The sequence below is a fragment of the Mustela lutreola genome, chromosome X (genome assembly GCF_030435805.1).
Source record: "Mustela lutreola isolate mMusLut2 chromosome X, mMusLut2.pri, whole genome shotgun sequence".
Lineage (NCBI taxonomy): Eukaryota > Metazoa > Chordata > Mammalia > Carnivora > Mustelidae > Mustela > Mustela lutreola.
Window position 1 is genome coordinate 17,528,824 of NC_081308.1, and position 21,610 is coordinate 17,550,433.

At 39.4% G+C, this 21,610-nt stretch overlaps 2 protein-coding genes across 5 annotated transcripts in view; both read left to right on the top strand.

Annotated features, from left to right (window-relative positions):
• The first annotated feature begins 621 nt into the window (after positions 1 to 621).
• MBTPS2 (membrane bound transcription factor peptidase, site 2) overlaps positions 622 to 21,610 on the top strand; it is a 53,385-nt gene continuing 32,396 nt past the window's right edge. For 3 of the 4 annotated variants that reach the window (XM_059156918.1, XM_059156917.1, XM_059156919.1), the window contains exons 1-5: positions 622 to 838; positions 3,906 to 4,054; positions 7,282 to 7,516; positions 14,253 to 14,356; positions 16,895 to 17,022. In XM_059156918.1, coding sequence (XP_059012901.1) covers positions 764 to 838; positions 3,906 to 4,054; positions 7,282 to 7,516; positions 14,253 to 14,356; positions 16,895 to 17,022 — 691 coding nt within the window. In that variant the 5' untranslated portion in view covers positions 622 to 763. The remainder of the gene's footprint in view (positions 839 to 3,905; positions 4,055 to 7,281; positions 7,517 to 14,252; positions 14,357 to 16,894; positions 17,023 to 21,610) is intronic. The other variant, XM_059156920.1, reaches the window with a different exon arrangement.
• On the top strand, positions 19,081 to 21,579 carry YY2 (YY2 transcription factor). Its single transcript, XM_059156921.1, has one exon. The coding sequence runs from the start codon at positions 19,263 to 19,265 to the stop codon at positions 20,487 to 20,489; it is 1,227 nt and encodes a 408-aa protein (XP_059012904.1). The 5' UTR covers positions 19,081 to 19,262; the 3' UTR covers positions 20,490 to 21,579.

The following is a 21,610-nucleotide window of genomic DNA, read 5'->3' on the forward strand; positions in this document are numbered from 1 at the left end:
TATGTTAACTAATTGAATTAAACAAAAATTTTTAAATAGAAAAAAATTATGTTGAACAAAATAAGCCAGACACAAAAGAGTATACTTACTGTATAGCTCTATTTATACAGTTTAAATACATTAGAACAAGGGTGGGTGCGGGGGACGGCCTGGAAAGAGAAAGGAAGAAAATTCGTGAGGTGCAAATGTTCTCTATTTAGATTAGGGTACACAGATATACACAGTTATCAAAACTAACTGAAATGGACAATTGAAACCTGCACTATGATTTCGCTTTATGTAAACTACACTCAAATTTAAAAAAAATAATAATAATTAAATCTGGATGCCTATGACAGCGTCTGCGAGACGGAGACATGACCCGCTGTCTTCACACGACCCCAAACTCTCACTGGCTTAAAAGGGAACAGCAAAGCCCGGACCAGAACTGGAGAGAGAGAATACAGAGCCAACAGCAGGGAGGGCCAGAGCCTAAGAAATCGCTAGAGGGCTGGGCGCGGGAGCCGAGCAGACGCACCCGCCTCGGTTCCAGGGTGTGCCACGGAAATAAGCCCCCGCGCCCTTTTCCGGTGCGCGCATGGCTGGTTGTGTGCTTTCCGGAAGAGTCCGGGGGGGAAAGGTCGCCACCGGGAGAAAGGAACCGGTGACAGCTTGGTTCCTGCGCGGATGCTGGGGCTGTAGGCGTCGCGCTTTCGGCTCGTTGCGGCTCACAGGGAGGAGGACGCCCGGGCTCGCTTATCCCTCCGCTGCCTCCGCCACTGCCATGATTCCAGTGTCGCTGGTGGTAGTGGTGGTGGGCGGCTGGACTGCCGTCTACCTGACCGACTTGGTACTGAAGGTGAGGGCCTCGGGCCTAAAGCCCAAGCCCGCGGTTTCCAGGGCCGGGCGCAAGGCCCGAGGCCTTTCCCCCTGGCTCGCGCCTCCCGGGCTGGAAGCCGCGGGGCCAGTACCCACGTGCGCCTTTCCGCGTGGCGCCCGGGCCCCGTGGAGTAAATAAAACACGGCGGACCGCGGGAGGGGTGTGGCGGTCTGCGCAGCTGCCGCAGTCATATTGCGGGGCGGTGCAGGCCCCGACGCCTTCGGGTCCTGCCAGGGAGGCGCCAGTAGTGGGCTAGGGAGGGCCTGGGCTTTGCCAGACCCCGCGGCAGCACCTGGGAGGAAAATAAAAAGCCCGCCTAGAAAAGGCATTGTTCTCCCTCATTGTCTTTAAGGCCACGACCCTCCAAAGACTGTGGTACTGGAATGAATCTAAATCAAGTTGCGATTTAGACCAGCGGTCTCAAACTTGAAAGTGTATACAATCATTTGGGGTCCCTGTTAAAAATCGCTTTCTGAGTCAACAGGTTTGGGGTGGGGCCTGAGTCTGCATTTGTAAGCAGTGCCCAGGTGTTACCGGTGTATTTAGTCTATAGCCCATACTTCAAAGTAGCATACTCAGGTAATAAGCATTTAGATAACCAGGTTCTGACTACTTCAATTCTAGTTTGCACCCGCTTCTTCACACTACCCTCCTTCCCCACCCACACGTACACCCCCGGTGCATGGTCCACTGTTTAGCTATTTGGGAAGGGTAACAGAAATTAGGCACACTTGCCTGACCACGTGTTTCAAGCAACCTTTGGAATGGAATAGTGGCGGGGGGCGAAGGTAACAATAAAGTCATTACAATATACAGATTTTATTCCATAGTACCTTTCTTAAGTGTTTAATAAAACCTTCATGTTACAAATACCGTTCTAAATAGAATATTAGAGTTTAGTATTGTGTGTTTTAGGTGTAACAGTAAAATGAAATGATACCTGTGCTGCTTTCTTGGATTTAAACTTGCAAGTGAATAGGTTTTACAGTAGAGTCCGTAGAGCAAGGGCTGGGTTCAGCCACTTCCCACCCTTTGTGACCTTGGCCAAATTACTCTCTGTGCCTGGGTTTCTTCATCTTCAAAATGGAGTTAATAATAGTGAGGATCTTCTGAGATTGTAGAGGGAATTACATTAGTTCGTGCACATAAGACTTTGCTACTCAACCTGAAATTCAAGGACCAGCAGCACTTTATCTGGGAACTCGTCAGAAACGTAGAATCTCGACCTACAGAATCAGAATCTGTGTATTTACAAGATCCATAGGTGCTTCCTCTCCAAGTACTTGGCATAGTGTTTAGCATATCATAGCAATACCGGCCACTGCTTCTTTAAACAGGGATTCTGTTGTTTAGAAAAAACAAAGCCACATGATTTCTTCATGTAGCATATGTGACAAAAATCCAAAATAAAAAGAACTTTTCAAACCTCTACAGTCTCTGGTCAAGTGTGTGAGGTGGTCAGGTTACTTCACTTTCAGTAATAACCCCCTAGGTCCCCAACAGAGCACTAACTACCCCTTGAGCAAAAAACCTAACTCTCACTCAGAATATCTGCCTGGGGAATGGAGAGACCTCAAGTTCAGGAGTCTGCACACCTTCGGCTCCTCTGCTTCCAGCTTGGTCTGCTGTTCCACGGTTGGTTCTTGTCAGATTTCCTCAGTAGACATATACTGAAGGAGTGTGTCACTCTACTTTCCCAAGTCCTGGGAAACAAGCAAGTTTTAAAAAACTTCACCTGAAGACTGAGAACAGAGAACATGAATGGGTCCAAAGGCGAACAGATACCTGTATTCGGTTAGATCATTTCTTATGACAGATAGGGCTGAGGTATCTCCTTCCTTCGAGACAAATTTCTCAAATGGATAACAAAAAACTTACTGTAACTGAGGAGTAATAGGGGTCAGTGTCAGGATATATAAAACAACCTTATGTTATTCAAAATCCTACATTACTCAAGGACTTCAGACTTCCCTAAAGATAAAACTCTTGTTAGGCTGTGTAGAAGCAGATCCCCTCAACCCTGAAAAATCTAAGTTACAAGACCCAAGATGGCTTTATGTAGGTTTTGTACTTTTATATGATCAAAGGCAGCCTAATTTCTTAGGGTTGTTGCTCATAAGAGGATAAAAAGCACTGATTCCAACTAACTTGTTCCCTGTGTTGGATTGGTTGGGGGTCTTCTTAAATTATAATACAAGATCTCTTTTTGTTGTAAAAAGGCTTCTAGAACTCTGCTGTTCAGTGTGGTAGCCACTAACTACATGTGGTCATGGAGCATCTGAAATGGCACTAGTCCAAATTGAAATTGCAATAACACTGACACTGGATTCAAAGACTTACATACGAATAAGTAGATGGAATGTAAAGTATTTTAGTAGTTTCTTTTATTAATTACATGTTGAAATGGTATCTTAGATATTTTTAGTTTAAAAATATATTTAAATTAATCTGCTTCTGTTTACTTTTTAAAATTGGGAAATTTAAAATTACATATCTGGCTTGCATTTGTGGCTCATGTTTCTATTGGACAATGCTCCTCTAAGCAGAGTTCAGCAAACTTTTTCTGTAAAGGGCCACATGATACGTATTTTAGGCTTTGTGAGCCACATAGCATCTCTGTCACATATTCTTGGGTTTTTGTTGTCTTTTTTTTTTTTTTAACAATCCCTTGAAAATGTAAAAACCATCCTTAGCTCACAGGCTGTATTATGTGGCTTTGGCTGTCTCAATCAATAGTACATGTGACTTGATCTCAGGGGTCGTGAGTTCGAGCCCCACACTGAGCATAGAGTTTACTTGAAAAGAAAAGAAAAACAGGTTGTGGGCCACATTTAGCCCATGGACCATAGTTTGCCAGACCCTGACCTCAACAGACCAGCTAGTCTGAGACATTTAATATCCTGAAGAATAAACATAAAGCTTTTAATTTATAAGTATTTGGACAGTCAATATCTTGTTTTCCTATAGAAAAGATTTTTTTGATTTTCTTAAACTTCATACATGTTTTTCAAAACTGAGTGATACGGAACTTTTCTTTCTCTCCTAGTCATCTGTGTATTTTAAACATTCCTATGAAGACTGGCTGGAAAACAACGGACTGAGCATCTCCCCTTTTCACATAAGATGGCAAACTGCTGTTTTCAATCGTGCCTTTTACAGTTGGGGACGGCGGAAAGCAAGGATGCTTTACCAGTGGTATTCTTCATTTTCTTTTTTTGGCTTAAATCAGTCATAATCATGAGAAATGCTTGTTAAATGAACTATTTCCATTATTTTCCAATCTACTGAGTGTTAAAATGTCAGTAGTATAAAACTTTTCTGGTTTTATATGAACTTAGGAGATTACATCATTGTACTTTTGCATACATCAAAAATCAAGGTTCTGTATCTTGATCTGGGTAGTAGATGCATGGGTACACATGTAAAAGTTCTGTAAGCTGTGTATTTGAGACTTGGGTACTTTACTGTGTAAGTTATACACTACTAGAAATGAAAAACGAAGAAGAGAAATGCAAAAAAGCGCTTTCCATCAGGAAACTAATTCTGTAGAATTCTGTCCCCTGTCATCACACATAGAAACGAAGGTCCTGGGAGTCATAGGATGTCCAAAAGTCTGCAGGCTTTTTCCTATACCTCTTTTGTGATCCCCCTCCAGGGGAATGATACTTAAAATATGTCACAACCAGTAAGGCATATACACACACCAACTGGGAAAATGGCCAGCCAGATTGTAGCTGCAGGGTTTTGAAGTCCCCTGGCCATGCCAGGCATACCCCTTTATTTTAACAAATTTCTTCAATCAAGGACCATATAGTGTTTATTGTTAAGAGGTTTATAAAAATCTCCTGGACACCTTAGAGACTGACACATTTTATAGCTGGCAGAATTTCTAGTGTGGGCATAGGAGGCCTTTGTCTAAATTCCTTTTTACTAGAAAGTTAGCTCCAACTGGAATAGAGCTAAATGTAAAAAAAAAAAAAATCATTAAAAAGCAAAAAAACAATAGCAGATCAAACAAGATAGAAAGAAGAAAGTAATAAAGAGCAGAAATCAGTGCAATAAAAATTATACAGAAAGAAAATCAGCAAAGCCCAAGTGTTGGCTCTTTGAAAAGATTGATAAAACCAATAAACCCATTCCATAATTATCAAGAAGAAAAGAAAACACAGGTAACTAAAAATCAGAATTGAATGGTTAGTATCAAAAAGATGATAAGTAGCAGGCATTAGCTAGGATGCAGAGAAAAGGGAACCCTAGTGCACTGTTGTTGGTAATATAAATGGTGCAACCACTGTGGAAAACAATATGTAGGTTTGTCAAAAAAAAAAGGAACTAAAATACCACCAAATGGTAGCTACACTTATAGTGAACACAGCATAATGTATAAACTTGTTGAATTGCTGTGTTGTACACTGAAACTAATGTAACATTGTGTGCCAACTATATGTCAATTTAAAAAAAAATTTTTTTAAAGAGTACCATATGATCCAGTAATTCCACTACTGGATATTTACCCAAAAGAAAACAAAAATACTAATTTAAAAAGATAGATGCACCCCTGTGTTTATTGGAGCGTTATTTACAATAGCTGTGATGTAGAAGTAGCCCAGATGTCCATCAATAGATGAATGGAGGGGCGTCTGGGTGTCCTAGTTAGTTAAGTGTCCGACTCTTGGTTTCAGCTCAGGTCATGATCTCAGGGTTGTGAGTTCGAGCCTTGTGTCAGGCTGTGCACTGGGTGTGGAGCCTGCTTAAGACTCTGTCTCTCCTCCTTCTGTTTCTTTCCACCCCCTCACCTTTACCCCCCCCCAAAAAAAATAAATAAAAAATAATAAAAGCTTTAAAAAAAAAAGATGAATGGAGGGGCTACTTGGTAGCTTAGTCAGTTGATCATCCTACTCTTGGTTCCGGCCCAGGTCATGATCTCATTGATGGTGGGATCAAGCCCTATGTCAGGCTCTGCGCTTGGCAGGGAGTCTGTTCAAGGCTTCTTTCCCTTTGCCTGTCCCCCCACTGACTCTCTCGTTCTCTCTTTCTCTCTTGAATAAATAAATACAACCTTTTAAAGAAAGATGAATGGATAAAGAGGATGTGGTGTATATACATAATGGAATATTAGCCATAAAAAAGAATGAGATCTTGCCATGTACAACAACATGGGTGGACCTAGAGGGTATTATTATAAGTTGGGGAAAGACAAATAGTGTATGATTCCATACACTATGTAGAATGCAAAAACAAAACAAAAGAACAGCTAACAAAAACTAAGCAGACTCTTAAATACAAAGAACAAACTGTTAGTTGCCACACAGGAGGTAGGCAGGGGAATGGCTGAAATAAATAAAGAGAATTGAGAGGTGCAGATTTTCAGTTACAAAATAAGTCACAGAGATGAAAAGCATAGGGAATATAGATGAAAAGCATAGGGAAGGGGCGCCTGGGTGGCTCAGGGGGTTAAGCCTCTGCCTTCAGCTCAGGTCATGATCTCAGGGTCCTGGGGTCGAGCCCTGCATTGGGCTTTCTGCTCAGCAGTGAGCCTGCTTCCCCCTCTCTCTGCCTGCCTCTCTGCCTACTTGTGATCTCTCTCTCTCTCTCTCTCTCTCTGTCAAATAAATAAATAAAATCTTTTAAAAAATGCATAGGGAATATAGTCAATAATAATGTAATGATATAGAATGGTGACTACACATAGCATGATGAGTATTGAATATTGTATAGAATCAATATGTTGTATAACTGAAACTAATACAGTATTATGTTAATTGCACTTCACTTTAAAAAAATCAGAATTGAGAAAAAGGCACATTACTGCCTATTCCACAGACTTTTTAAAAAATGAAACTATTGTGAACAATTCTGTGCCTATAAATTTGATAATTTAGATGAAACAGACAAGTTCCTTGAAAAACTTATAAAAAATTCAAAAATGTAATAGATTATTGCCAATTATAGAAGCGTAATTTGTAATCATTAAAACAGTAGAAGGAAACTTGTTCAATTTTACCATGTTAATATTTAAGCTCATCACAAAATATAGCTAAAATAAAATGCAAACAAAAGAATTGGCAGAGGAAAAAAGATATGAATGTCTACAATGTCAAAAGAGCTTTCATAATTATATGAGAACGAGATCAAAACAGTTCTTTGTAAATGGGCGAAAGACATGAGAGGAAAGAAGCTTTTTATTGGGAAGAGTATTCAGCCTCTTCAGTTATGAGAGAATCATAAATTATTACAATTGCTTGGAGAGATCCATGCCTGTGCCTCAGTCACATACCTAAAATTCAGATAAGAAAACGAGGCAGATACAGTGAAATTTTAGCCATTATTTTGAAGCTGTGAAATGTGGCTTGTCGATTAATTTGTTAACCCATGAGTTATATGGAATTGTATGTTTATGTGATTTTGTTTCCTCCCAACAGGTTCAATTTTGGAATGGTGTTTGGTGTAATTGCCATGTTCAGCTCTTTTTTCCTCCTCGGGAAAACACTGATGCAGACTTTGGCGCAAATGATGGCTGACTCTCCCTCTTCTGCTGCTTCTTCCTCTTCCTCTTCTTCTTCCTCCTCTTCTTCTGCTTCTTCCTCTTCGTCATCTTCCTCTTCATCCTCTTCCTCCTCCTCCTCACTTCACAATGAGCAAGTGCTCCAAGTTGTGGTAAGTACCTTGTTTTTGCTTTTTAAGTTTATCGCAACATAAATAGAAGGTATTTTATCTAGCTAGCATAACTCCTCTCCATGTTATAAATATGGAAATATATGAAAAGTCTCACGATTTCTCAAACTGCCTGCTTAAACAAATATATTAATGGGAATCTAGGAAGGATTTGTTGGAATATGTGGTAGCAGTAGTAGTAGTGGTAGCAGTAGTGATGCAACAAATGCACCACCATCGACTGTCAGCAATTACACAGATACTTGATTTAATTCATGTTGTCTTCTTGAGGTCTTAAATGACTGTTTCTATCAAGAAATGAGCTGGCGTATTTAAGATCTCTATACTGAATAAATGCATTGCATTTTAGTCCTCTCCTCTGAATGGCTTTCAGACTCTAACCAGTAATATCCTTTTATTTAAAGATAAAAGACCTTGAATGGTCACTGTGATTTCCTGATGGGAAGAATATGCCGAATATTACTCCTTTGACTATAAGCTATTTATAATAATTCTCACTTGATAGCACACGTATAAACCTATATACCTTACTGACACATGTCTCCAGAGTGTAGAAGGGTGCTTTACCACTGAGTAACTTTTATTTCAGATTTTTTTACATATATGTTTTTATTTCCAGGAGTCACGGGTGTTATGTTCTTTATCATGCTTTTATTAATGGAATAAACGACTTAAGAACTAGTTACCAATTTTTTTAACTCTTCTTTTTGTGGTTTCTACTAGGCTGGGCCACCGTGGGTAGATTTAGAAGTCATTTGTAGAGAATGATAATGAATCTCACCTATGGTCATAGCTCTTTTTTAGAGGGTCAAAGGATTTGCTAGGTGAAGCCTCAGAAGAAATGATTTATTTCTTCAACATTTACTGAATGTAGTCTGCCTCGTGGCCCTATGCTGAGTCCTGCTTGCATGGGGAACAAAATCCAATCCCAGCACTCATGGAGCTGTTAGTCTAGAGGGACAGCTGCTGTGATTGTGCTACAGTTCACAGAGTACCAGGTACTATGGTACAGGGAAAATGCATGCTGAGATGTCTCTGGCACTGGGAAGAGTGGAGAGGAGACCTTTAAGGGAAGGATAAGAAAAGTCCCCATAGCCTCTAAGGAAAGATGGCAGTTGAGATCCCGGTAACAGAAACATATTTGCCTATTTAAGATCTCTATACCATATAAATGAATTGCATTTTAACCCTATGTAAAGTGTTCCCCATTAGGGAGGGGGGAATAGTAGAATAATAATAAAACCTAGGTAATATACAGTGCTTCCTGTGTGAGGTTTTTGTGCCCATTTTATTCTTTTTTTTCCATTTTATTTTATTCTTATAACAATCTAGAGATAACTATCTGATCACAGAGGAGAAAACCAAGGAAGACAGATGTTAAGCCACTTACTTGCCTGTAGTCACAGCTTGTAAATGGTGGACCCACCACTGCCCTCAGAGCCATTATGCTCTACTCCCTAAGGAAAGACCAGTAATTCTTCAAGGAACTAGAAAGTAACTTTCACCTATGTCTAGGTGGTATATGGTGTATGGCATATGGTGTAGAAGATAAGATGGGAAATACAGATAGGGTCTGGGTTATGAAAGACCATTCTAAGAAGTTTTTATCTTGGGGGGCATCTGGCTGGCTCAGTGAGGCTGGAGCCATCCTAAACTCGGCATTGGTTGTTGCGCGCTAAAGAAGAGGATAGTAGAAAAAGAAGCAGGTTGAGAGGAAATGTGATCATTCACCTGTCTGCCCGCTAGGATTAGAATAACAAAAGTGTAATTATTATTTCTTCTTTCTGCTTCTCAGTTTATTCATAGAGTTCACAAAAATACTGACTGTGTTAGAAGAGTCATGCTGCAGAACCATGAAAAAGTCAGCTGTCCTCTGTAGTCCACTGTGTATATTTATGTATACATTTAAGAATGTTAGGTCTCGGGACGCCTGGGTGGCTCAGTTGGTTAAGCAGCTGCCTTCGGCTCAGGTCATGATCCCAGGGTTCTGGGATCGAGTCCCACATCGGGCTCCTTGCTCGGCAGGGAGCCAGCTTCTCCCTCTGCCTCTGCTTGCCTCTCTGTCTGCCTGTGCTCACTCGCTCTCTCTCCCTCTGTCTCCGACAAATAAATAAATATAATCTTTAAAAAAAAAAAAAAAGAATGTTAGGTCTCCTGGTTTTGGTTAGAGTTCTTGTAGCTCAGAGAATGTACTTTCTGTTTACATTATAATTCCCTACAGCCTCATTCAGTATTAATTCCCAAAAACCTGGCACTGTGTGTCATTGAGAGATCAGAATTTTGGTACATCTAATACCCTGTGTGATCATGGCCAAGACAGATGGGCATTCGCATACTGTTGCCAGCAAATAAGACCTACCATCTGTTAGTATAGTCACACACTCAAATCCTTACCTTATCTCATCATTATATCCATAAAACAATAAAGCAAAAGGGGTGCCTGGGTGGCTCAGTTGGTTAAGCATCCAACTCTTGATTTTGACTCAGGTCATGATCTCAGGGTTATGAGATCAAGCCCTGTGTCAGGCTGTGCACTCAGCATGGAGTCTGCTTGTGATTCTCTCTCCCTCTTCCTCTGTCCCTCCCCCTGCTCATGGTCTCTCTCTCATGCACACACTCTGAAATAAATGAAATCATTTAAAAACAATAATAAAGCAAAAGGAACCAATGTCCTATTGAATCCAGCCTACTAACGTATTTGAAATGAAGGTAAAATAAGATAGATACTTTGTGATATAGAGAGAATGTATAAGAATTAATCTTGGGGTGCCTGGGTGGCTCAGTGGGTTAAGCTTCTGCCTTCAGCTGAGATCATGATCTCAGGGTCCTAGGATCGAGCCCCGCATCAGGCTCCCTGATCAGCAGGGAGCCTGTTTCCTCCTCTCTCTCTGCCTGACTCTCTGCCTACTCGTGATCTCTGTCAAATAAATAAATAAATAAATAAATCTTTAAAAAAATTAATCTTAAGTACATAAATTTAAAAGAGAAGTCAGAGAAATGGAAACTAGTGGTCTTAACAGGCAGAAGACCTCTGACAACATGGAAACGGAGCAGGTATGAGGAAGAGCATACCCTGATATTCTTAGAAAGAGTTGCTTAGGGGGCACCGGGGTGGCTCAGTGGGTTAAAGCCTCTGCCTTTGGCTCCGGTCATGATCCCAAGGTCCTGGGATCAAGCCCCACATCGGGCTGTGTGCTCAGCAGGGAGCCTGCTTCCTCCTCTCTCTCTCTGCCTGCCTCTCAGCCTACTTGTGATCTCTATCTGTCAAATACATAAATAAAATCTTTAAAAAAAAAAGAAAGAGTTGGCTAGTAGGGGCTGAGTAAAGAGAACTTCAGATAATGAGCATCAATAATATTCATATTTTTTGAATCTAGGACTCTAGGACTTTAGTTTTAAGGAAACACTTACAAATATGCAAAAAAAGTATTCTTCAAAATCTTACCTTAACATCATTTATTATTATGAAGAATTAGACACAACCACAGTGTATAATTGAGGAATGCTTAAGTTATGGGATTGTCATATAGTGAAATATTATGCATACATTAAAAATGAAGGTTATGAAAACTAGTTTCATAACTAGGGAAAGACACTTGCAATTAATGAATTTAGAAAGTGATCCAAGAGGTGCGCCTGAGTGGCTCAGTGGGTTAAGCCTCTGCCTTTAGCTCAGGTCATGATCTCAGGGTCCTGGGATCGAGCCCCACATCAGGCTCTCTGCTGGGCAGGGAGCCTGCTTTCCCCTCTCTCTCTGCCTGCCTCTCTGCCTGCTTGTGATCTCTGTCTGTCAAATAAATAAATCTTTAAAAAAAAAAAGAAAGAAAGAAAGTGATCCAAGCAACATGGCTTGAATCTCCTCTTCAGTCACTAAAGGAGACTTAAAAGTGAAACTCCTCTATGCACAAAAATAAATTTCAATTGAATTAAAATTGAAACACAAAATCATAAGAAAGCAAAAGATAAAAACGGGCTTCTGCTATATGAACACAGAATTAGGATGACATAAGCATAACACTAATGGCATAAACCATGAATGTTGATAGATTTGATGACATAAAAATTTTTATATATCAAAAAACTAAAAGTAAAATTAAAATCAGAAGAACTTGTGATATGTATTACAGAGGACTGATCATTGATACTTGAAGTGATCTTCCACAGCAATAAGAACAAAAGAATACTCTAGGAGAAAAAACTAGTAAGTCATGAGTAGACTGGCTCACAAAAGACCTGTCAGTGGTCAGAAGCAGGGGGAAAACTGAGCTTTAATAATCATCAAAGAAATACAAATCAAACAATGAGATACTTTTTATATCCCTCAAATTACAGATTTGAAAGACTTGAATAATACAAGTTTGCCCAAGGTTATGGAAGGGTCTGCTTCTGGAGAACAGTTTGATATGTATCAAAGTCCTTTAAATTTTGTGTAATGACAGCATTTATTACCCACTTAATATTAAACATGGGGCAAGGATATTTTTTTTAGATTGTATTTATTTATTTGACAGAGAGAGAGATCACAAGTAGGCAGAGAGGCAGGCAGAGAGATGGCGTGAGGGTGGGGAAGCAGGCTCCCTGCTGAGAGAGAGCTCTATGCAGGGCTTGATCCCAGGACCCTGGGATCATGACCTGAGCCAAAGACAGAAGCTTAACCCACTGAGCCACCCAGGCACCCCAAGGATTCTTATATAATCCTCAGAATTTCCCCTTATGTAAGTGTGGTTATTTCCGTTTTAATAGTGAAGAAATTGCAATGTTGGGGGTAATAATCCAAACTTCCTTAAGGTCACTTTAGCTAGTTAGAGATGGATCCAGAATGTCAAACCCAAGTGACATGTGTCCAGAACCTGAACCAACCATGTTTGTCTAAGAATTATTCACCCAAAATATTTGAATATATATGCCCAAATATGTTCATCACAATATTTATAAGAGGAAAAACTTTTTAAAATGATTAAATGCCTAACAGTCTATTTTATAGAATGCAATACAGCTATTAAAAATCACATTGAACCAGAAAACACTCATGGAAAAATGTTGATGATATCATTAAGTGAAAGGGGCAGGTTTCAAAACCAGAGGTGTAATAAAAGTATAATTTTTTAAAATGCATATATATATATTTATATATATGAAAAGACTAGAAGGACATAAATTAAAACATCGAGAATGGTTTTTTGTTTTGTGTTTTGGGAGCAGCATTATAGGCTTCTGTTTTTCTTTGAATTTTCCTGTTTTTCCTGCTTTAAACACATTTTATAATTAAAGTAATAATAAGACAGAGGAGGAATTTCCTCTAGAAGGATATTTTTAGGGTCCAGCTCCTGGACTATGAGAAACAGATGCTCAGTGTGTGAATAATATTAAATGTGTGGTGTGTCCCACTAACCTAATATATGGAATTTTTCCTTAACAGATGACATAACTTGGGAGTGGTTATTTACCTGACAAGATGATTCTTGGGTATATAAAAAACTATACCATATAACACTTACAGCAGCAAACTTGTTTTGTGTATTCAGTGATACGTACATGCACATCATCTTGGGAGCATGTGCTTGCAGGACAAGTTCTGCTGCTTTGTAAGTCCTTGATATGTCTGTACGTTCCAAAGGACTTCTTTCCTGCATTGAATGTTAATGTAAAAATTGTATGTATCAGGGGCACCTGGGTGGCTCAGTGGTTAAGGCCTCTGCCTTCGGCTCAGGTCATGATCCCAGGGTCCTGGGATCAAGCCTCACATCGGGCTCTCTGCTCAGCAGGGAGCCTGTCCCCTCCTCCTCTCTCTCTCTGCCTGCCTCTCTGCCTACTTCTGATCTGTCTGTCAAATGAATAAAAATCTTTAAGAACCTTGAAGTTTTAAAAAAAAAAAAAAAATTGTATGTATCATTTTGATATATTTTTCTGACCAATGTACTAGACAAATTATTGGCATCAAAGAAATGGAGGGCAGGGTGCTTCCACTCCCACACCAGTGAGGCACTTGATTACACTACCCTGATTCCCAGTGCTCATGTAATTTAAGAATACTAAAATGAAAACTCATTGATGGGAGGCAGGAATATCCTATATTACTCACCTAAGTACTTGGAACCTTGCAATAAAAATTCAGAGAAAGGACTAGGAATTGTAACAAGAATTTCCCAATCAGGCTTCCAGCTCCAGAGGCTAGAACAGTTGCTGACTCTGTCGCTGTCACTCCACATTCCCTGGCACTTTGCCTGCCTTCCTAATTCTTTCCCATGGTGAAGACTTCAGGACATGAAAGTTTTGACTTTTTAACCTGGTGTTCACTGTTATCTTTAGATTGGTGGTGTGCTTAATTCGAAAACTGCCTAGTTCGAAAAAACTGATGTTTTTACTTTTATTATGATAGAAGTAGAGAAGTAACCACTGATAGTCATATTACTTACTTTTTAAAAAAAAATTATTCTTTATTTGAGAAAGAGAGCACAAGCCAGGGTGGGGGGTGCGGGGGAATCTCCAGCAGATTCGGTGCTAAGCACTGAGCTTGAAGTGGGGCTCGAGGTGGGACTTGATCTCATGACCCTGAGATCATGACCTGAGCTGAAACCAAGAGTCAGATGCTTAACCAACTGGCACCCCCACTTTTAGTTTACAGAACCTTCAGCCTGGAAGTTTAAGCTTTAACACGGAGTGAACATCGTGGTTTCTTTGTGCCCACATGTGTATTTATCATTGTGTCTGTGAACAGGTTCCCGGTATAAATTTACCTGTCAACCAACTGACCTATTTCTTCGCTGCAGTTCTCATTAGTGGTGTTGTACATGAAATTGGACATGGGATAGCCGCTATTAGGTAATGATATATTTCTTTCTACTACATGTAATAACTTTTTACTTAGGGTTTATTACAAAAATCTGCTACATTTGATAGATTTTTTTTCTTTCTGTGAATATTGCCTGGTGCATATCCACATTATTTTGAGGTACCTACTCTTTTATAAAGATTAATATGTTGATGAATACTCAGTTAACTATGCACATCTATAATCTAGGTCTTTCTATCCTTTGCCAGCCTTCTTATATCTTCATGGTGCTTCAAGATTTTCATCAAACCCTGAAACCCAATCTTTTTTTTTTAATTTTTATTTATTTTTTAAATTGCTTTTCAGTGTTTCAGAATTCATTGTTTATTGTACCACACCCAGTGCTCCATGCAATACGTCCCCTCCACAACACCCACCACCAGGCTCACCCAACCTCCCACCCTCCTCCCTTCCAAAACACTCAGTTCCTCAGAGTCCACAGTCTTTCATGGTTCATCTCCCTCCAATTTCCCCCAACTTCCTTCTCTTCATCTCCCCATGTCCTCCGTGTTATTCCTTATGCTCCACAAATAAGCGAAACCATATGATTATTGACTCTCTCTGCTCAACTTATTTCACTCAGCATAATCTCTTCCAGTTCCATCCATGTTGCTAAAAAGTTGGGTATTCATCCTTTCTGATGGAGGCATAATATTCCGTAGTATATATGGACCACGTCTTTATCCATTCATCCATTGAAAGGCATCTTAGTTCTTTCCACAGTTTGGCAACTGTGGCCATTGCTGCTATGAACACTGGGGTACAGATGGCCCTTCTTTTCACGACATCTGTATCTTTGGGGTAAATACCTAGCAGTGCAATTGCAGGGTCATAGGGTAGCTCTATTTTTAATTTCTTAAGGAATCTCCACACTGTTTTCCAAAGTGGCTGCACCAAATTGCATTCCTACCCGCAGTGAAGAGGGTTCCCCTTTCTCCACATCCTCTCCAACACATGTTGTTTACTGTATTGTTAATTTTGGCCATTCTAACTAGTGTAAAGTGGTATCTCAATGTGGTTTTGATTTGAATCTCCCTGATGGCTAGTGATGATGAACATTTTTTCATGTGTCTGATAGCGTTTGTATGCCTTCACTGGAGAAGTGTCTGTTCATGTTAGACAAAGGGCTGATATCCAAGATCTATAAGGAACTCCTCAAACTGAAACCTAATCTTTGTATTTATCATTAGGTTAGAATAGTAACTGCTAAACTTGAGCCCACCTGTCTGCCTTCTTAGTACTTTGTTTGACTTACTGGCTGAAATGCTCTCCTGCTTCTACTCACAGCCTATGCTGGTCAAAGCAAGAACACTGAAAGCTCTGGGATTGTTAACAAATATCATAGCCTGTCTAGAAACCCAAGTAGAAGATAAGAGAGGATGAGACCTGGAACTTGCTCAAGTATCATACCATGTTCTTGTCTTCACTACACAAATATGTCATTGTAATTATACCTGAGCATTTTAAAGGTTCCTAAACTTAAAAAGTTGTGATAGGGAAGCACAGTGCCCGCTTCACTCCCTCTGATAATTACTGCCATGATGAACACACATACTGATGGGAATGTGTTTTATCCCCTGGGTGTGTGTACCAGATAAAAGATTTTATAGAAGAAGATGAAATTTCTTCTTACTACTTTCCCATTGCTTATGAACACGAGTCTGTTGGCTGTCAATAAACTCTCATCTTGACAGAGCGTATACTGTTACACAAGTGTGACATACAGTGGTTTAAGTAGGAGGCTACTTTTTTTCTCTCTCTCCTTTGCTTCCATATTTTTAGCATTGCAGCTTTTAGGGTTTTGCATATAAAATCATTGTTATTAACAGTTTAATACTTCAATGCATGTTTGTGAAACAGTGTGAGTAATCTTATAAAATCCAACTGACAAGTGAAAGTCAATCAGTACTAAATGACAGCACAATATATTTGGGGATTTTTTTTTTTTTAACATAGCTGTTTGGCCTTATGAGACTATTAGAAGTAATTCCATTTTTAAAGAATGAATTGATAAAAAATAGTCCTCTTAAGAACAATCTGAGCATTATGTATTATGAATTAACAATAATTCAGGAATGTACTTCAATAAACCTACACTTTTATTAATAATGGCTAAAACAAATATAGATACTTTACATTTTTTGTGTCCTTCTCTGAAAATAATTCAGAGTGAACCATAAAAATGTTTTTCATTTAGTTTCTCACAGAAATATTAACCATTGCTTTATATACGTGACTAATTTCAAGTTATTTGCTCAGCCTGTTGGTTTCAAAAAGTTTTCAAAGTTTTAAGCCTATTTCAGAATGCCCTTGTTTTACATAATGCAGTTTCATAGATAACCAAACCCATACACTACTGTAAAATTATAAGATAAATATACATCATATGAGTTTATTTTTCTCAATTGTCCAGAGAGACTTGTTAAGCAAGAATTTAAATCACAGTGGCAAGTTTTAAGATTAAATACATTATTAATTTGAAAACTGCAATACTAGTAGTAAATTCCTTTTTCTTTATGATTTCTTAGGGAACAAGTTCGATTTAATGGCTTTGGGATTTTTCTCTTCGTTATTTATCCTGGAGCATTTGTTGATCTGTTCACTACTCATTTGCAACTTATCTCACCAGTCCAGCAACTAAGGATATTCTGTGCAGGTAACAGACTTAAATTTCTTTATTCATATGTGTATCATTATAGAAAATATTCATATCACAAATGAAAACATGTCACCTTTTGGTTGATAAATTCAGTTTGTAAGATTCTCAGTTAAAAGTAACAAAACAAGGGGCTCCAGGCTGACTCAGTCTGAGAAGCATGTGACTCTTGAGCTTAGGGTTGTGAGTTCGAGCCCCCTGTTGGGTACAGAGATTACTTAAATTTTATTTTTCTTAAGTAATAAAGCAAAATAATTTATATTCCAGTATCTACAAAAACAACAATTTTTAAAAGGTTGAAAGTAAAATGAACAGGACATACCGTACAAATGTGAACAGGAACTATATCTACATTAGGTTAGTTAGACATAGGGGGTGACTTAATAATCAAAAGGTGTGTAATCCACAGTGAAAATGTAATCATTGTGAACTCACTGCATCAAGTAACAAACCAGCAAAACAAAAATGAAAAAGGTACAAGTGCATGGAAAAAACAAAAATGTAATAAAGGAAGCTCATCTCATCTCTCAGTACATGGCAGAAAAGTATGAAAAGTCAGATCATTAAAACTCAAATTAGTAAAGTAAAATTCAATAAATAGATCAAACTATATATCAACACAGCTTCTTTTCAAGTGACCATGAAACATGAAAATTGGCAAATTTAGTTCAAAATATAATTGCAGTATATTTAAAAATGATAATGACAGTTGTAAAAGTTTGCTGAAAGGAAAATTCACTTATGCAGTTATGAAATAAGAAATGAAAATTAGTTAAGCATTCAACTGAAGAAGTAAGGAAAAAACTATAAAACAGTTAAGAAGCAATATAATTAATAAGAATGTAGGTAGAAAATTATAAATTAGGAAAAAAAACAAACTTAAGTCCAAGAGGCTTTTTGAAGAAAAAAAGGAGTAAACATGGTAAAAAGCAGTATAGACAGAATTTGCAGCCAGATTGGGGAATGATAACTGATACAGAAAAAAATTAAAATTATAAAATTGTTCTTTGTTCATCTCTGCCAAAAATTTTCTAAAACTGGGGTAATTATTTAAAAGTATAAATGATGTAAACTCCAGAGAAGATAGAAATTAAAAAACCTAAATAGGCTAATTAATTACAACGGGAGAAGAAAGTTGATGAAGAGTGCCCCTGAAAGTTTCATAGGTGTAATTCTTTCCAGTCTTCAAGGAAAGTTGGCTTTTTATTTAATTCCAATTCAGTATAGATTTTCCATATCGCATGGAGAAGGAATTTTTTTTTTAAATTAGGCTAATAGAACACTGATACATCCTGTAAAGTACCAAAAACTACATACGGTGTCTCTACACAACACAAGTATGGTTCAACAATAGGAAATCTATTTGAAACTGTTAAGCTTTATTTACCATTAGGGGAAAAAAATCTTCATCTCAGCAGATATCGGACTCGGTATTTAACAAAATTTACCATCATTAATGGCTAAAAAAAAATTTCCTTAGTAGAAATAAAAATAGCCGGATACTTCCTAATGACATAACACTAACACGCATTCTTATTAAAGGACAAGACAAGCAGTCCCATTATCGATTATCACTGATACTATGAAATGGGTCCCTAAATGTGGGTCAGTACAGGAAGAGGGAAAAAAAGGCAAAAATAATGTAAGCCTTTTTTTCAGGTACTATTACATACTTTGGTGGGGGAAGGAAAAGGGAAAATCAACAGAAAGGAGAAAAATTCAGTGAAGAACCTGGTTTACCGAATTAATAGTCAAAAAACAATAGCGCGGCATTCGGAGTGGGGAGTGGGGAGGGGAGGGTGACGTGTTCATGAGGACTGGAGCGTCCACGAGCGCGTAAGTGTGAACGTAAGCACGCGTTTGTTGAGGTAGTGGGAAGCGCATGCGCCTGGCGCTCCCAGAAGCACTCGCGTCTGCCGAGTCCTCAGCGGCTTCAGCGGAGGCTGCCGCGTGTCTTCCACTCCTTCCGCGTCTTTCGAATCTTTAGCGGCTTCAGCGGAGTCCTCCACGCGTCTTCTACTCCTTCTGCGTCTTCTGAATCTTTAGCGGCTTCAGTGGAGTTCCTCGCGCGTCTTCCAGTCCTTCCGCGTCCTCCGAGTCTTCAGCGTCTTCGTGCTCAACCGCCCACCCCTGCCTCTGGCGCTTGCGCTTTCCGCTTTCCGCTGGAGCGCTTCGCTTTTCTGTCAGCCTTTAACACAGCCTTCCAGCCGCCCGCTCGCTTTCCGGGAACCAGAGCCTTCATGGAGCTCCCAGCCATGGCTTCAAACGACACTCTCTACATCTCCACGGAAAGTTCGGAGTTCCTTACAGATATTGTGGAGCTGCACCAGATCCATGTGGAGAGCGCCCCAGTAGAGACTGTCCCTGTGGCGTCCATCCCCATGGAGACCATCCCTGTGGAGACAATACCCGTGGTGGAGGCCATTCCTTTCGAGACCATCCCTGTGGAGGCTATGGCGATGGAAACCATCGCAGAGTACGAGATTATCAGCGGCAGTTGGGTCCACGGTGGCCACCACCATCCACCTCTGATCGCGCTGCAGCCACTCTTTACCAACAACCCGAACCAAGGGGACCACGACCAGGATATCATCATGGTGCAGACACAGGAGGAAGTGGTGGGCTACTACGAGTCAGACAACCTGCAGGCCCACAGCAGTTTCGAGGACCAGGTGGTCCTTCCGGTTGATGAAGATGAATGCTTCCAGCAGACCCTGGCTTCCTTGTCTGCCTCCGCATCCTCATCAACCCGCAGCAAGAAGCGCAGCAGCCAAAGCAAGAAGGCCAGCTGTAAGAAAAATTACACGACCAGTGAGCCGCGGGCGGGAAGTAGCAACTCCGAGATGGGCGCCAAGAAATGGGAGCAGAAGCAGGTGCAGATCAAAACTCTGGAGGGTGAGTTCTCCGTCACCATGTGGTCCCCGAGCGAGAAAAAAGACGATGAGACAGGACAGATAGAGAGCTCAGCTCCTGATTATTCAGAGTACATGACCGGAAAGAAGCTTCCTCCCGAAGGATTACCTGGTATTGATCTCTCAGATCCTAAACAACTGGCAGAATTTACTAGAATGAAGCCAAAAAAATCCAAAGAAGATGCGCTAAGAACCATAGCTTGCCCTCATAAAGGCTGTGTGAAGATGTTCAAGGATAACTCTGCTATGCGGAAACATCTGCACACTCACGGTCCTCGAGTCCACGTATGTGCAGAATGTGGCAAAGCTTTTGTCGAGAGCTCAAAACTAAAACGACATCAACTGGTGCATACTGGAGAGAAGCCCTTCCAGTGCACATTTGAAGGCTGTGGAAAACGCTTTTCCCTGGATTTCAATTTGCGTACACATGTGCGAATCCATACCGGAGACAGGCCCTACGTGTGCCCGTTTGATGGCTGTAGTAAGAAGTTCGCTCAGTCAACTAACCTGAAATCTCATATCTTAACACATGCGAGGAACAAAAACAGCCAGTAAAAAGAGAAGATCCTTTCTAAACTTGGGAGGTGTCTTCTAGGAGTGTGATTGCAAATAAATATGCCTCTCTTGTGTATTGCTTCTAGGAAATAATTTTTTTAATGATTCCTACACATCTAAGGGTCATGTTTTAGTAGACTAGTAAAAGTGAAAGTAAAATTTTTAAAAAAGTATTCTTTTATATAAAATACATGGTTAAGATGTTATATCTTGTTCTGTAATGCTATTTGAAATACATGGTAGTTTTGTAAAATTTGGTCCCAATAGGAGGATAATTTGTGAACGTCATATCAAAAGACAGTTCATTACACAGCTCTTCTAAAAATGGAACTTCTTTTCAGGGTTTTTTAAAATATGAAGCTCATGTATTGCTTGCAAGTTTTTAAAATTCTGTAGTTTCCAAATGTTCATATTTATACTTTTAGGAATATGTTTGGTAATACTTTGTATGTTTTTTTCTGAAGATTGATAATGTTTTGCATGCATAACAATGAACAATTACATACGTATATAGTTTCCTGTTTAAAAAAAAAACGTAGGTTTTGTTTGCTATCTTAATTTTGGTTGTATTCTTTGATGTTAACACAAAGCTAACTTTTAACTGCACTGTTTTCCTTGGTCTTGAATTAGATGTGACTTAAAAGTATTGGTCAATTTAAATCTATTTTAGTCATTTTATTTCCCCAAAATACTGCTGGGTGCTGCTGTTTAGTATAATTTCTTTGCATGTTCAATTAGAGAGTGGTGCTCAGTTGTAGAATATATTGTATATATATTGACTTTTTAACACTTGATGTGTATATCTTGTGTAATAGAAAAAGCAAAAATAAAATACCTCTTCTGAAGAAGGAAAAAAAAAAGTGCCTATATAAATACCATAGCTAGAAAACAGAGAAAATGGGGAGGGTGCTACTGTTATTGGGTGGGTGGAGGCTAGGGATGTTGGTAAACATCCTGAGGTGCACAAGATAGTTCCCCACATCATAGAATGATGTGGCCTAAAATGCCACTGGTGTCACTGTCAAAAAACTCTGCTCTAGAAAAAGTAAAAGTTGTAACAAAGATTCCTTTGGTATACTTACAAACAAATCATTAATGGACAAGAGGTTGTTTAAATAAGG

Excerpts from the sequence above, each read along its gene's own strand:
- YY2 (XM_059156921.1), top strand. The coding sequence starts at position 19,263 with ATGGAGCTCCCAGCCATGGCTTCAAACGACACTCTCTACATCTCCACG.